The sequence below is a fragment of the Triturus cristatus genome, chromosome 7, assembly GCF_964204655.1.
Source record: "Triturus cristatus chromosome 7, aTriCri1.1, whole genome shotgun sequence".
Classification (NCBI taxonomy): domain Eukaryota; kingdom Metazoa; phylum Chordata; class Amphibia; order Caudata; family Salamandridae; genus Triturus; species Triturus cristatus.
Window position 1 is genome coordinate 1719863351 of NC_140590.1, and position 16625 is coordinate 1719879975.

The following is a 16625-nucleotide window of genomic DNA, read 5'->3' on the forward strand; positions in this document are numbered from 1 at the left end:
GGGGTTTGAAATCCACTAAGTGCTATGGACTTTTGTATTATGATGATTATGGGGAGCGAATCCTTGGGCAAGGGTCGCTCCCCTTGGGGGACACTTTTTTTGGGGAGGTTGTTGGTATGCTTTTCAAATCTTTCTCTGACCATGATAATGAGACTGACTCTGCATCTGAGGCAGAGGTGGAAGTCCAAGATTCTGGGATTGAATTTTCTGTCAGACAGGAATCATCTGATAATGAAGCTGCTCTTAGTGCGGTGGAAGTGCCTCTTTGAGAGGACGACACTGAAGTGCAGCAAGAGGCTTTTGGATTGCAACCTGGGGCTGAAAGGCTTGCCAATGGAAGTGCTGAACTCTGGGCTGCCCCAAACATGGTGCAGCTGGCAGTGGCTGCCATTACTGGTGTCGCAGGGTGTAGAGTGAATACTGAAAAGTTTTGCCTATAAATTTCTTTCAGTTGTTTATGGACGATGTATTTTTGGATGAGATTGTTGACTAGACTGATTTGTATGCTGAACACTTTTTGAGGGACAAGAGTGCCAGACTTAAGCCCCACTCTAGAGCTAACTAGTGGACTCCCACAAATCTGGAGAAGTTAAAGAAGTTCTTGGGTTTAGCCTGGTTGATGGGCTTGATAAGAAAGTCGTCGTTGTCTGTATATTGGTGAACTAGTCCTTTGATAGCAACGCCTATATTTCGTACAACCATGAGACGTGATCGATATTTGCTTCTACTTCAGATGCTACATTTTATTGATAATCCTTCAGAGTTGCCACAATATCACCCTGATTGTGACCATCTTTTTAAGATTCAGCCTGTTTAATCACTTTGTGCATCGCTTTTCAGAGATCTATGTTCTAGGGAAAGAAAACAATGTAAATGTAAAGAAAAGAAACAGCTGTGGATGAGTCTATGGTCCTGTTCAAGGGTCGTTTGGTTTTTAGGCAGTACATTCCTAGCAAGAGGGAACATTTTGGAATTAAGATGCATATGCAGTCTGAGAGTAGTGCTGGATATGTCTATAATTTCAGGGTGTACCCTGGTAGGGATTCCACTATTGACAGCCCTGGTAGTCCGTCCACTTTGGAGTGAGTGAGAAAATTGTGTGGGAACTTAGCAGAGGACTTTTTAACAAAAGGCACCATTTACACTGGTGGGCAATTGTTCAAGGAATTGCTAAAAGTCGACACTGTTGCATGTGGTACAAGCCGCTCTAACCATTACCGTTATCCTAAAGAGCTTGCCTGTAAAAAAAAAAAACTTCAGAGGAGACAGTGCAGTGCCTTGCGTAGTGATGACCTTCTAGCTGTGAAATTTTCAGACAGGAGGGATGTCCACTTTCTGACTACCACTCATAATGAAAATACTTCACCTGTGACTGTTTGGGGTCAGGTCGCTGACGCACACAAACTTCTGTGCATTTTACACTACAATAAGCACGAGTGGTGTAGATAGAGTAGATCAGAGGTTGGAGCCTTACAGTGCTGTTTGTAAGTCATATATTTAGTATAAGAAGTTGGCTGTCCATCTGTTTCATTTGGTAACCTCCAATGCTTTTGTTGTATTCAAGGATTGTTCTGCAGATTCAAATATTACTTTTGTTCAGTTTCAGCAGGCTGTGATAGGCAGCCTTGCTTTAGTGGAGCAGGCAAGTGTTCCTACGGTGGAGTAATGGAGGATGTGGCTAGACTGAAAGATCACCACTTTCCTGATTACATTCCCTCACACCCAAAAAGGATTTGCCCTGGAGGAGATGTAGAGTCTGTATCCGAAGAGATGTGTAGAAGTAAAGTCATATGTACTGCCCCAAGTGTCCTTCTAAGCCTGCTCTGTGTGTCCCTGCACGTTTTAAATTGTACTACACACAACAGAATTTTTGGGAGCAACCATGAGTATATAAATAAACTAACTGGTCTGTATCGTTTTATATTTTGTGTTCAGTTTCACGGTTTGCAGTACTTTGATGTATATAGTTAGACCTGTTGTGTTTGAGGTAATAGTTGTTTTTTTATGTCCTTCAAATTGGTTTGTGTTTTTTGTTTGTTAGTGGTGTACATGGACTGGCGCTTGGCTGGCGGTGTGCATGGACTGGCGCTTGACTGGTAGTGCGCATAGACTGGCGCTTGGATGGCGGTGTGCATGGACTGGTGCTTGGCCGGTAGTGCCAATAAACTGGCATTTGGTTGGCGATGTGCATGGACTGTTGCTTGGCTGGGGGTGTGCATGGAATGGCGCTTGGCTGGTGGTGTGTGAGCTGGTATTTGGCTGGCGGTGGGTGTGTGTGTAGTGACTTGCTCCTGGTCACTACACACACAGTTGCCAGCCTGTTTTGTGTTTTGGGGCATTTCCTGCTGTGGGAACTCAGTTCACCCACACAAGTGAGGTACCATCTTTATCGGGAGACTTGGGGGGACGACGGGTGGAAGGCTCCCTATAGATTCCAGAACTTTCCATTACAGAAATGTGAGGAAAATGTGTTTTTTAGTCACAGTTTGAGGTTTGCAGAGGGATTCTGGATAATAAAATGTGGTGAGAGGAATGCAAATCAGCTTATTTGTAAAATACGAGCAAATACCCAGAGGCGTCTTGGCGCTAAATGACAGGGTTAGTGACAAGCTGATGATTCTGTAGGCTGAAGATCTAGGTATTTAATCCTTTCGGAATGAGCTGAAATGGCTAAACAGGCAGGTTTTTAAAGTCTTTTGGAAAAAGAGCAGAGATACAACTGTTTTCAATTGTGAAGAGAGTTCCGTGCAGTGCAAATAGCGAAACTCCTGTCTCCAAGAAGAAAGCTTGCAGGAGGGAACAGCCACATTATTGCCAAAGCTTGAACAAAGAGTCCTGCTTGGTACATATCATCTTAAATTTTCCCTCAGATAACCTGGCCCTGATCGGTGAAGGGCCTTTTCTGCAATGCACAGGGCACTGAAGATGATGCGCTTTCTCACAGGAAACCAGTGAAAACTGGTAATAGGGGAAATCTGGGTACTTTGGACCCTGAAGTAGAGCTCCCTTTATTGACTTGTTCCCTGTAGGTCAGTCTACTGTCAATTAGTCCACCAAGTGAGGCACCATTTCTATCGGCAAACTTGATAGAATACCGGGTGGAAGGAAGTTTGTGGGTTCCTGCAGATTTCAGAACTTTCCATCACAGAAATTTGAGTAAAATGTTTTTTTAGTCAAAGTTTGAGGTTTGTATGGGATTCTGGGTAATAAAACATGGTCAGAGCCACTCCCGTCAGCCCACCCTGGATAACCCTAGGTATCTAGTTTTTTTTAAACGTAAAGGTTGGCTAGGTTTTCCTAGGTACCAGCTGAGCTCGGGGCCAAAATCTAGAGCTACCAACATTGAAACAAGCATTTGCAATGCAATAGGTCTCGCATCATGCGAGTTTGAGCTATTGGCATTGGAAAGGACAATGCCTTTCATTTATGTTTTGGGTTTTATAACATAAATAAAAGGCAATGTCTTTTACAATACTAATAGCTTAAACTCTCGCAAATGCGAGACCTATTGCAATGCAATAAAGGGATTTCTCAACCGCTTGTTAAGATTGTATATATCAGAGGAAGAGACCGGCCTGTGACGTCTTCAAAGTAGTGATAAATAGTACAGCGAAGAAAATGTCTAAGTGTTGTAAATCACACAGATACAAAGTGTAAAGTGAGAGTTACATATGATCGGAGCTATAAACACTAACAAAGTGCTCCAACACCTTTTGCTCTGTGATTACACTGTCGCGGCTCAGAAGAAAAAGCGGGTGGGGGGGGTGGCTATTTCCTGCCCTCTCAGTGATTTGAAAGTGCAGTGCGGCATTGCCTAATGTCATTGCTATCTTTGGCCTAATAAAAAACACTCCAGCTGTAGAAGGGCCCTGGCTTCACCTCCTGGTGCAGGGCGGGCTGTGCTTTACAGCAGGCATGGAGGGAGGGAGGGATGGTCTTGGCTGCAGATCCGGCCTTGTACAGTGCCCCTGCTATTACTAGTGAGCGAGAGGCGCTGAGGTGGTGGTATTGGTATAGGTGGTGGTGATAATGGTATTGGTGGTATTGGTGGTGGTGGTATTGGTGGAGGCATTGGTGGTGGTATTGGTGGTGGCGGTATTGGTGGTGGTCGTGTTGGTGGTGGTACTGGTATTGGTGGTGGTTTTATTGGTGGTGGTGGTACTAGTATTGGTGGCGGTATTGATTGTATTGGTGGTGGTATTGGTGATGGTGGTATTTGTGGTGGTGGTGGTATTGGTGGTGGTATTTGTGTTGGTGGTGGTATTGCTGGTGGTATTGCTGGTAGTATTTCTGGTGGTATTGGTACTGGTGGTGGTATTGGTGGTGGTGGTGGTGGTGGCACTGGTGGTATTGGTGGTGGTGGTATTAGTTGTGGTATTGATGGTGGTATTGGTGGTATCAGTGGTGGTATTGGTTGTGGTGGTATTGGTGCAATTGGTAGTGGTGGTATTGGCATTGGTGGTGGTAGTATTGGTGGTGGTGGATTTGGTGGTATTGGTGGTGGTGGTATTGGATTGGTGGTGGTGCTACTGGTGGGATTGGTGGTGGTGGTATTGGTGGTGGTGGTGGTATTGGTGTTGGCAGTGGTATTGGTTGTGGTGGTATTGGTTGTATTGGTGGTGTTGGTATTGGTGATGTTGGTATTGGTGGTGGTGGTATTGATGCTGGTATTGGTGGTATTGGCGGTGGTGGTGGTATTGGTGGTGGTACTGGCAGTGGTAGTGTTGGTAGTACTGGTGGAGGTGGGGGTATTGGTGGTGGTGTTTGTGGTGGTGGTGGTATTGCTGGTGGTATTGCTGGTAGTATTTCTGGTGGTATTGGTACTGGTGGTGGTATTAGTGGTGGTGGTGGTGGCACTGGTGGTATTGGTGGTGGTGGTATTAGTTGTGGTATTGGTGGTATCAGTGGTGGTATTGGTTGTGGTGGTATTGGTGCAATTGGTAGTGGTGTTATTGGCATTGGTGGTGGTAGTATTGGTGGTGGTGGATTTGGTGGTATTGGTGGTGGTGGTATTGGATTGGTGGTGGTGCTACTGGTGGGATTGGTGGTGGTGGTATTGGTGGTGGTGGTGGTATTGGTGTTGGCAGTGGTATTGGTTGTGGTGGTATTGGTTGTATTGGTGGTGGTGGTATTGGTGGTGGTGTTGGTATTGGTGATGTTGGTATTGGTGGTGGTGGTATTGATGCTGGAATTGGTGGTATTGGCGGTGGTGGTGGTATTGGTGGTGGTACTGGCAGTGGTAGTGGTGGTGTTGGTAGTACTGGTGGAGGTGGGGGTATTGGTGGTGGTGTTGTTAATAAAATAGGCTTTTGAAAACAAGCTGTCAGGTGGCTTTAGTACAGGTGACATGTAACACAGATGTGCTGTTGTCATCTTCAGCTCATTAGCACAGGATTATGTGCTACCTGGAATTCACATGACTTAATTCACTAATCATTTCTAAATCCATTTTACTGTTGGGGGGGAGGGGGTTTGAAACAGACACAAGGTGATGCCGGGTTAAAGTGATTGAAAGAGGACACCCATGTTACTGGGGTGGCCGTACTGCTTAAAATAACACAAGCGGCTTCAGCTGAAACAACGCATGTCCTGTCTGCAGTAAGAGAAACTCAGTAAATAGTGCTTACAGAGTAAATAACAGGTCCCGTGTAACAACCAAAGTAAAGGGGACAGTCGCCATGGGAGGGTACAAATGAAGACAAGGCCGGACTAAGGAGGGACTAACAGTCTATTAACGAATCTGAAGGCAGCATTTATGAAAGACAATGACACAAGCCAATAACAAATATGGGAGGAGAGTGGGCGCAGCTTCTCTCCCATACTCTACTACAGCACTCTCTGGCAGAGAGAGTAGTGCATGCGAGCTGCCGCTAGGCTCGATCTAAAAAGAGGATCCATTTTCGGTGGAAAAATGCGCTGCATCCATGTAGGGTTTTGGGCCATTTTTTGTTGCGGGCTCTAGGCCTACCCACACAAGTGAGGCATCAACTTCATAGACAGAATTGTGGGAACATAGAATAGTAGAACACTTGATATTACCTATTGGATTTCGCTGCATTTTTGCCTTTCAAATGTAAGCCAGTGCATAGGAAAGATGACATTTTGAAAAATACCCTCCAAATCATACGCTAGTACAGGTTTCACAAATGCAGAAATGTAGAAATAATCACTGCTCCTAAACTCTTGTAATGCATAAGTTTCCTTGATACCCATTTTTCAATCTGCCTATTTCGCTATAAAAATTAAGTTTATACTCAGTACTCAAAGGATTAAGCAAAATACAAACAGTACATTCTTTACACCGGCTCATTTGAAACTAAATGTACACTTTTAAAGTATGCTATCCATAACAAATCCCATTACATTACTAAACAAAAGACTGGAAAATAAGGGTAAAGCGAAGGAAGATTAACTTCACAGCCGGGCGCGTCCTGACTCGAAATCCGAGTCAGTCAGGAGGACACATCGCTGAAGGGGGTGGGACAGCACTGGCGGGTTGGGTTTGTTGTTGATGTCACTTCACTGAGTGACAGCAGCAGGGCAGGCCCAGTGCGCATGCTCAGGTTTGGATTCTGACCAGCCGGAACATGCGCACTAGTATCGCCTGCAGGCCCTGCATTATTATAGCGAGCGAGGGCGAGGGCTGCTACTGGCCAGTGGCAGCAGCCCCCGCTCTCATATGGGCGGGGATAGTCCATGCCCTAGCCAAACCTGGCGCTACTGGAGCAGCATCCGTATTGGCTGAGAGGGTATGCCACGGGCACCAGCCACTCGCGAAGGCGCCAACGCGGCGGCGGATCCCGGAACAGGGACACATAGCAGATGTGGCGCGGACCCGGCGGTCAGGTAAGTGTCCCCGTTTTTTTAAACTGTATTTTTAACCCACCCCCCGCGCGACTCCCCCCCCTGCCTCACGCGACCCCCCCTGCACATATTGCGAGCCGCGACTGCTCATTCATTCCGCTCACCTGACCTCCCCCTTCCTCCCTCTCTTTACTCCGCTCTCTTTCCTAATCCCTCGCTTTTCTTCTCTCACTCTCTATGCCCCAGCCCGTCCGCCCTGGCTGCTCTGACCGGCTTTCCACAATCCCACTGCATATATGCTGTACCTACAGCGCAAACAGTCTGGGTAGAAGGTAGTGTGGCGTCACAGTGTCATAAATAAGTGCACAGGTAAACTCTCAATCGTTGTTTATCATCTTAACCAGAACATATTCAGTGTCCATAGGCCCGCGAAGGGTTTCATAATGCTAAGATCTCACCATATCTGTGTAGTGTTGTGACCTGATACAATATTGGGATTCCGCTTGTCTGGCGAACAGGCTAATTGAGAACGTGGTTCAAATACAGACAACCAAAAATACTTTCATTGAGATGGATGGATTGCAGGTTGCCTGAAGATGGTTGGATGCTCTGGTGATTCACCAGTGGTAAAAGGATACATAGATGGATGAGTGGGCAGAAGAGTTACAGGAGAGTGTGTCCGGAAAGATGAGTGAATGTATACAGGAATGAATGGATGAATGCTCCAAATGATGGACAAATGATGTGTGGAAGATTTTAGTGAATGGATACATGGATCGATAAGTGAATGGGAGAATCTCTAGAAGAACAGATGGGTGGATGAACACAGTGGATGACAAACATGGATGAATTAATGGGGGATGATTGGGTGAATGATGCATGGGCTGAACACCTCTTACGTCGGCCGCACTTGCTCGCTAAGTAAAATTTATCCCCAACTACTGCATAGCAAAATGCCCGGACTGCTGATTGGGTGGGATGCGTGGTTCAATACTCCCTGCTGCTAGGTCTAATACAATATCCTGTCTGGTAGTACTAAGTGGTTTTCTCGTTCTCTATTTGTGAACTGTCTGAGCAATTTAAGAAAAACTGTACATCCAGTAGAAAGCAACAGAAGCCAATAGAAAATCACAAATTTATCGGCTTTAAGGTGCAATTTTAAACAAGCGGGCGCCGTGCAGGAAAAAGAAAGGCACGTGGCCTCCCCGAAGCGGCCACCATGCTGAAAGATTAAGCACAGCGGCTGTGAAGCACGCGCCGAGCTGGCCGAGGGAAATGCTGCTCTACTTGGCTGCCATGTCAGTAACTTGAGTCCTGTGCTGCGTAGTAGAGACGTTGCCGCACTGGAGCAGAACCAATATACTGCAACGGAGTTCTGAGAGAGTGAAAAAAACAAGCGTTTTTCTAAAGCGCTCCAAATCCAAGAAAAAAAGTAGTACTGAAAACATTTGCTAGAATGGGAACTGGGGAGTGTTGGACTTGGCCCTTTTCCCTGAATTTTTTCGTTTTTTATTTCTCCCAAGATGGCTGCCACAGGACCCTGCTACTGCAGAGTGGCCTTTCTAGTAGCACCCTAGCTGCCAGGAGCTGGCTGGAACCCCACAACAATGTTGCGACACTAGCCCGCCTTTTTTGTCCCATAGGTAGAATGGGGAAGCTCCTGGAATGTGCTGGAACCTTCTAGAAGGGAGGTGTGTTTTTACTTTTGCCGCCTTGGTTAGAGGTCACCTGACCTAGGGCTACTTAACAGAGGGAGGGAACATTTTCTAGTCAGTTGGCCAGTGGGGTAGAGCAGAGCTGGCGTTTGCACTCTGTGCTTTTAAATTTCGTTCTTGCCACTCACCCTGCTTTGCTGCTACGCCCGCTCCTCGCGCTGATGGTCTCAGGCTGACGCGCTGGAGGCAGGGCTTGCCGCTGCTGGGCTCGAGTGTCTGTATGCACCTGTGCTGGGATTAGCCCCTCCCTCCTCTACCCCTACATAATGCAGACTCAGTCCCGTTCGCGCAGCGGACGGGCGCGCCAACGGCGCGCCGTCCGCGCCCTGAGGCGCCCGGTGACCCATAACTCTGCCCATTTGGGTTCCATTACTGATCATTTAGTATCTTATTCCTCTGAGGAGTTCCATAGCTTTAATATTACCTCCCCTTCATGTACTTTTTTGGACTGCTCTCTCCCGGCGCCCTTGAGATGCTTACACTGTAACCTCGTCCTCTTTGGCCATACCTTGCCTCCAATACCATCTATTCCCCCCTACAAGTTCTGGAGCATTAATTGCCGATCCTTGCCCAAGCACAGTGAACATATTTTTGATTTTCTGTCCTCCACCCAGCCAGATGCCTTGCTCCTGACGGAAACCTGGCTTCAGGCCCCGACATTGCATGTGCCCTGCCACCCGGTTACGTAATTGTCAGGCAAGACAGAGCTACCGGTAAAGGTGGGGGTATTGCGACCATTTTTAAAGACACTTATTTCGGCTCTCTGGATGCTGTTCCTTTGTCCTACTGTGAAGCTGCACTCTTCAAGCTAGTTATTTCTCCCCGATTAACTTTATCAGGTTTACTTATTTACCGTCCCCACGACAAACCCACACAGTGGCTAACCTCATTCGCCGATCACATTGCCCCCTTTGCCATGAAGGCAGCTAACTTCACAATCTTAGGAGACCTAAACCTCCACCTAGAGGACCCACTGAATCGATTGAGCGGCTCATTTCTATCCGATTGTGAAGCTATCAACTTAACACTCCTTAATAAAGGTCCCACTCATCAGGCTGGTCACCTACTTGACCCTATCCTTTCTAACATCCCGTTTGACTGCACCCATCCTGCCCTTCCCCTTGACTGGTCCGACCATTTTGCCATCCATTTTACTCTACCCGCTGATTATAATAGGTGCCTGCCTCTTCCCGAAACGAGAAACCATTTCAGAGCCTGGTCTAGGCTTGACATCGCGGCCTTTAACGCCTCTTTGACGGCCAGTTGCCCAGATATCAATCTCGGGTGCATTGCTCTGGCTCAGGAAGTCTCGCATTGGCTTACATCCAATACAGATCATCACCTCCCACCACGTCTCAGGCCACCCACCTCTCATCTTGTTCCCGCCCCGTGGTTCACCGATGCCTTAAAACTCACAAAATCCAAATGTAAACATCTGGAGAGGCTATGGCGGAAATCATAGGCACCAATTGACAAATTAATCTATCGTGCTGCACTCAGGCAATACCATCAAGCCTGCCGAAAAGCAAAAGCACGGTTTGTCTCTCAGTCGATTGTAAAGGCCATAAATCGACCAAAAGCCCTCTTCGCCATGGTCAAGAAATTGGCTGGCTCTAACACTGTCCCCACGCCTCCCGCGCTAGGGGAAACGGAATGCAATGAAATTGCCGACTTCTTTTTATCCAAAGTCGAAGCCATCTACAATACATTGTCTCTTGCTTCCTCTGCACCTTCTTCCAACCCCTCCATCCGGGCTCTATCGATCCCACCAGCCCAGGACACACTTATTTCCAAATGGCCTCTGCTAGACCCCAACTCATTGTCCGTCTGTCTCGCCAAGGTCAACTCAGGCTCTCCCTTGGACCCCATTCCGTTGAGCATCCTTCGTCAACTCTCTCCTGATGCTCTCCTAATTATTCAAGAGCTTCTCAATTCTTCCCTGCGGGAATCCATTGTCCCAGACGAATGGAAAAGGGCCCTGGTTGTGCCACTTTTGAAGAAACCCGGTGCTGATCCTAAAACGCTTGCCAACTTCCGGCCCATTTCCCTATTGCCCATGTTTTCAAAGATCCTGGAGCGACATATCAATCTGCACCTCACCTCTCACGTGGAGTCCACTGGGTTTCTACATCCTTCCCAGTCAGGCTTCCGTGCCCAGTTCTCCACTGAAACCACTCTGTTGGGGGTTACTGAGAACCTTCGTATGCATCTCGATCTCGGCCAGACCACGGCGCTTATTCTTTTAGATTTAAGCGCCGCTTTCGATACGGTCTCACACACCATCCTTCTGAGAGTACTGAGATCTGCAGGGGTGTCTGGCCCTGCCCTTGATTGGCTGGCCTCGTTTTTAGACCATCGCACCTTCCAGGTTGTCTCGTCTGGTTCCTCTTCCTCGGTCCGTGCATCGGCGCATGGGGTTCCGCAGGGGTCTTCACTTAGCCCTCTGCTTTTCAACATTTACGTGAAGCCCCTTGCCTCGATCGTCGAAGACTCTGGTCTTTCCTTGTACTCATACGCCGATGACACCCAGATTATCTTCTCTCTTTCTTCTGTTACTGCTAATTCTCCTTCCGCTCTTAAACTTGGACTTGGGCGAGTTGCAGAGTGGATGCAGATGAATCTCCTGAAACTGAACGGAGATAAAACGGAGGTGCTCATTCTGGGTAAGCAAAAGCACCTCTGGGGTCCTTCACACTGGCCGGCTGAAATGGGCCCTCTGCCTGTTCCAGCGACTCAGGCCCGCAATCTCGGTTTCATTATGGATGATTCACTCTCCATGCGTCATCAGGTGGTAAAAGTAGGGGCCACATGCTTTTCTATCCTAGGATGGCTGCGTAAAATCTTATGGATGCTCCCAATAGGATCCAGACGCCAGGTGGTCCAGGCCTTAGTCACCTCTCGCCTGGACTATGGCAATGCACTTTACCTTGGCATCACCCAGGAGCTCCAGCGAAAACTTCAGCTGGTACAGAACTCTGCGGCTCGCCTCCTCTGTAAGGTCCCGTGGAAATCTTCAATTTCCCCTTTTCTCAGTGACCTCCACTGGCTCCGCATTACAAACCGGATTAAATTTAAGGCCCTTTGCTTCCTGCACAAAATCAAGCAAGGGCGCGCCCCTGGCTATCTTTTGGCCCTGGTCCAACCTTATTCCCCTCCACGCACCCTCAGATCGTCTTCACAGGGCAATTTTGTGATTCCCCGTTTCAAACTGTCAAGAATGGGTGGTTGTTCCTTTTCTTGCATCGCCCCCAGATTGTGGAACTCTCTCCCGACCACACTGAAACTTGAACCGTCTCTCATGAAATTCCGCAAAGACCTTACAACTTGGCTTTTCTCTGCACAACATCTCTGATGGGTATTTCTTGAATCTATTGGCGCCGGGAGACCCCTTGCGGGTAGCTGCGCGCCTTACAAATTCACTACAAAATACAAAATACAAAAAAAGAATCCACGCAGGAGTTTTAGGCGGTAGGGCCTAGCCAGGGACTTATGCCTCTGAGAGTGACAGGATTTAGGTGCTGCCTCTTAAATGAGTGAGGGATCCTGTAAAGCCCACTGATCTTGCCCAGCAGTAGGAGGACCCAGGGAACCCCTGCTCAGCCTGACTAGGAAGGACCTAGTCGCCAACTCAATCCCTACCCCCCAGGAACAGAACCCCCCAAGGGCGCCGGAAATATCTGCGCCATCAGGACTTCAGGTCACCCCTGAATGCTGAAACTGAATGCTGAGACCTTGTGTCACGACTGCATGCTGAACCTGAACGCTGACACTGAATGCTGAGACCTCGTGTCACGACGGCATGCTGAACCTGAATGCTGAGAATTCATGTCAAACCTGAACACTGAAACTTTACGCTAAAGCTGATTGCGGAACGGCTGGGGATCAACCAGGTACTGGCGCCGAGACCCCTGCGCTCCCTGACCTGGCCTGGGATCCCCGGCATCAATCCCCGTTGAGCGCGGAGCTCTCCCGCTTAATTTGACCCCCCCCTGTGTGTGCGGGGACCAGAGCGCGCTCACCGCTGCGGCCCGGAAGCTGGAAGTATGCCTCATCGCCCCAGCGTGGCCCGCGGAGAAGCCCGGGGCCCCGTCGCTGCCGTGGCAGTTGCATGCAGAGGTGTGTAAGGCCGTGGCCTGCCCCGTCGCGGAAGGATCTACTGCGGAGTCCGGAGCTGGGTCGGACACCTCCAGACGTCGAGATCAAGGTGAGCCGGGAGGCTTGGGACGGACCCGGTGCGCCCCCTACAGACCGGGAGCGGCACCGCACCCCGACACCCGGATTCCCCCTCCGAGGGAGTTCCCCCCCGTTCACCCCAGACTGTGACACCCCGCCGAGGGATTGCCCCTCTCCTCCAAGACTGTCGAGCAGCGTTGTGCCCCACGAACTGCACAGAAGTACTGGAAGCTTGATGAGTACGAGTAGCGCTATGTTCGCAGGCTCCGCTCCAAAGTGCTCTATGCTCCATTATTACGAGTGACGCTGTGTTGGAAGGCTATGCTCTAAAGTGTTCAAAGCTCCATTATTACGAGTAACGCTGAGTTGGTAAGCTATGCTCTAAAGTGTTCAAAGCTCCATTATTACGAGTAACGCTGAGTTAATAAGCTTTGCTCTAAAGTGTTCAATGCTCCATTATTACGAGTGACGCTGTGTTGGTAAGCTTTGCTCTAAAGTGTTCAATGCTCCATTATTACGAGTGACGCTGCGTTGGTAAGCTTTGCTCTAAAGTGTTCAATGCTCCCTTATTACGAGTAACGCTGTGTTGGTAAGCTTTGCTCTAAAGTGTTCAATGCTCCATTATTACGAGTAACGCTGTGTTGGTAGGCTTTGCTCTGAAGTGTTCGAGGCTCAATTAGTACGAGTAACCCTACGTTCGCAGGCTCTGCTCACAAGGATTCACGGTGCAATTATTGCGAGTAGCACAGTAACCGCCCACTGAGGCGCTAAGGGTACCAAAGGGGCGGGAAGCCCACGAAGTCGGCCCGGATCCCCCCACTAGACCCCAGGTGTGGCGCTACGATTCCCCGTCCGTACAACGGATGTTAAGATATACGAGTGTGGCCTAGGGCCCCAGAGGGAATTGCTGGTGAATATAGTGCTAGGGTCACCAGGTACTGGCTACAGCACCGTTCTGTATGATTGGTGCAACAGATGCTAACCGATCTAATGAATTGCATTTACATATAAGGAACTGCATTGACATCTAATGAATTGCATTTACATATAATGAACTGCATTTACATCTAGTGAATTGCATGTACATATAATGAACTGCATTTACATCTAATGAATCGCATTTACGTATAATGAACTGTCTTTATGCCCATCTGCTTAGATAAACTTGAGTTGTTGCATAAACCCTACAGTGTGGCGTCCCTTATTGTGTGCGTTCCCTGCTTCAGAGGTGGTGTGTGGTGTATGGTCGCTTTACACAAAAGCCTTTGGGTGCCCAGCCGCTCGAGTCACGTTAACCCCTTAGGGCTTGGTGACCCCAGGTCTTACAGGGAGCAATAGTAGTAATTGGTTCATGCTCTTGGGGAGTGCTAAACACAGGAAGAGGCATGAAGCATGCATGCCATGCACAAGTGGGAAGGAGGAATATAATAGTGACAATGGAGCCAGAAAATGAATGGGAAGCCTGAGGGCAGGCTGAAGCCCACGAAGAATATACATGTCTCTTCAAGACAGACTATCATGAAAACAGACCTAGAGAGGGAGTAAAGGGGAAAAGAATAAAAACATTAGGACACCTATTAGTAAAAAATTCAGGCTGTGCCTACAGTAGGTTAAATGCAAGTGTAAAGTCACATGAGGTTAATATGCATATTGAACAACTGTACGATATTAGGCTCAATTCTTGTGAAACAGTTCAGTAGGTTGACTCACCAGCTTCTGAAATGTCTACATATACAACAGCACAACAACCTCTCTCTTTGTTCAAGCACTACCTGTGAATTACAATGTGTCACAAACGTGAAGAATGTAATAAATAAATTAGTATTACGCCTACTGAAGGGCCAATGTCTCCTGTATAATACTGACCCTCCGAAAAAGAATCATGCCTCCATAATCCTCTTTGAAAGCGTCCATCAACTCCCCCCCCCCACCCCCACGCCAATATAATTTCTACAATCACTTGGAACGGACCACACTGTAAAATATCTGGTTTCCAATGCCAACGTGTTGATGTAGGCACTGGTTCAAACCCTGGTAAGATAATGTTAAGTCGTGCATGAACAGCACGAGTTTTAAGTTTCAGGGTTTAAGAGTGGGCGAAAAATATGTATTGCTAAAACTCACAAAGGTCACCTTAAACGACGCTCTCTACACTTCTCCATACCTGGCCCGTCCAGACAAACGACGCTCTCTACACTACTCCATACCTGGCCTGTCCACTCAAACGGTGCTCAACCAAGCCTGTGTTCCCTTAATTCCCACTGGCTTGAAGCCTCGAGTGCTCTCATGTTTCCTACTAGAACAAATGCGGTTTTTAGAGCTACGACCAATTCCTACTGCTTATTACGTGTTTGTATTTATTTTTTTACCTCAGAATTGACAGTCCCTACGTCCTCTGTCAGAACGTACCGTTTTGACCTCAAGCCTCCACGTGCCCAACAAGCTCCCATTGGGGTGGTGCGGGAGGAGCCACGTGACGTGATTCAAACGGCGCGAGGTGGGCGTTCGCTGCGCGCGCTAGAGGTCTCAGTGCTCCTGCGCGCCTGCGGCGGTTGAGCAGATGCTGCAGGCGTGTAGGAACCGTTTACAAACGAAAAGGCGCATATCCTCGAGTCGTACCTGCTGTATTTGCGCCCGATGGATGGGCACTGGTTTGTGTCGAATACAGCTGTGTTGTCTTGGGACTGGCGGGCATGTATATGCTTTCTGCGTTTTCTAAGGCTGTGTCGTGATTGCTAGGCTGTGTACACGATTGCGGGGATTGGCTCTCATTAGTCATTGGCATCAAGGTCAATATATACGAGGGGCCCAGTTAATCTGAAATGTGGTTGCATTTTCACTGTTAAATCATGGGACGGGAGGGTAGTTTGGTTGGGGGGTTGGTTTATGGTGAGGTCACGCTGCAGATTGGTCTTGTGTCGTAAATGTGAATGGTCAGATTTATTTTGTTTAACCTGGACCTCAGCAGCTCCGCCGAGTACATCGCATCAGGCGTTAGACTGACGCATTTTATTGTGGTGGTCCGCATCACTGCATTAAAATGCATTAATCACACATTTTGTGCGCCGGATTGACCACTTGCTTCAGGAGGGTGAAGCAGGTAAAGTGACTGTCGGAGCTGGATTTACAGCAGCGCAACGTCATAGTGCTCAGAGAGGGCAGGGGCAGCCAGCTCCTGCAGCAACAAGGCTCGGGAATCATGACAGGAGGAGCATTTCTGAATTTGTGATTCAGCCTGTCAGAGTTGAGCAAACCCGTTGCAACAAAAACAGTTCTCTGCGCATGAAAACTGGTAGTACACACACCGTGGAGGTGGACTGCAGAAACAAGCCACACAAGAAGTCACAAGCCTAGGGTGACCAACCGTCTGTAAATTTCACAGTCCATCCATAATTTGGACCTCACGTCCGTTGTCCGTCAGGATCCCTTTTACAGATGCCTTTTGTCCGTAATTTTGGGCCTCGCAGGAAACAGAGCTGTTCCCCTGCAAGAGGCCTCAGCTCCCTGATGGGTCTGACTCGCACTCATCCTTGGAGCACAAGAGCAGCCCCAGCCTGCCCATTGTCATTCTGGATGCTAGCTGATTGCCACATACAGAATAACAATGGGCCAGTTTGGGGTGTTACAGCATGTGGTGGCCTTCTCCTGCCATTGTCTAGGTCAGAGCATTCTGTTAGGGTTAGATGAACGACATTTGAACTTAAGACTCCTCTTAGGTGGTGGTATGGAGCGTGACACTGAACACTAGTCTAGATAGCCTATAGCGGAACAAGGCTGACTTGAAATTTCATAACTTGAAACCCCATTTTGATTCTCACACAAACCCAGGTGTGAGCTGAGCATTTAGTAAACACCAGTGACACGGGGTACAGCATTTGTCTGGTGGCATGTTTCACTTCATTCAGTTTTGACATTTCGACCCCCATAATGAGG

General features: G+C 48.2%; 1 protein-coding gene across 1 annotated transcript in view; it reads right to left on the reverse strand.

Moving 5' to 3' along the window:
* SYCE3 (synaptonemal complex central element protein 3) overlaps positions 1–15142 on the reverse strand; it is a 202705-nt gene extending 187563 nt beyond the window's left edge. Inside the window, exon 1 of the mRNA XM_085614629.1 lies at positions 15062–15142. Within this exon, the coding sequence (XP_085470755.1) occupies positions 15062–15142 (81 nt within the window). The remainder of the gene's footprint in view (positions 1–15061) is intronic.
* Positions 15143–16625: the final 1483 nt, after the last annotated feature.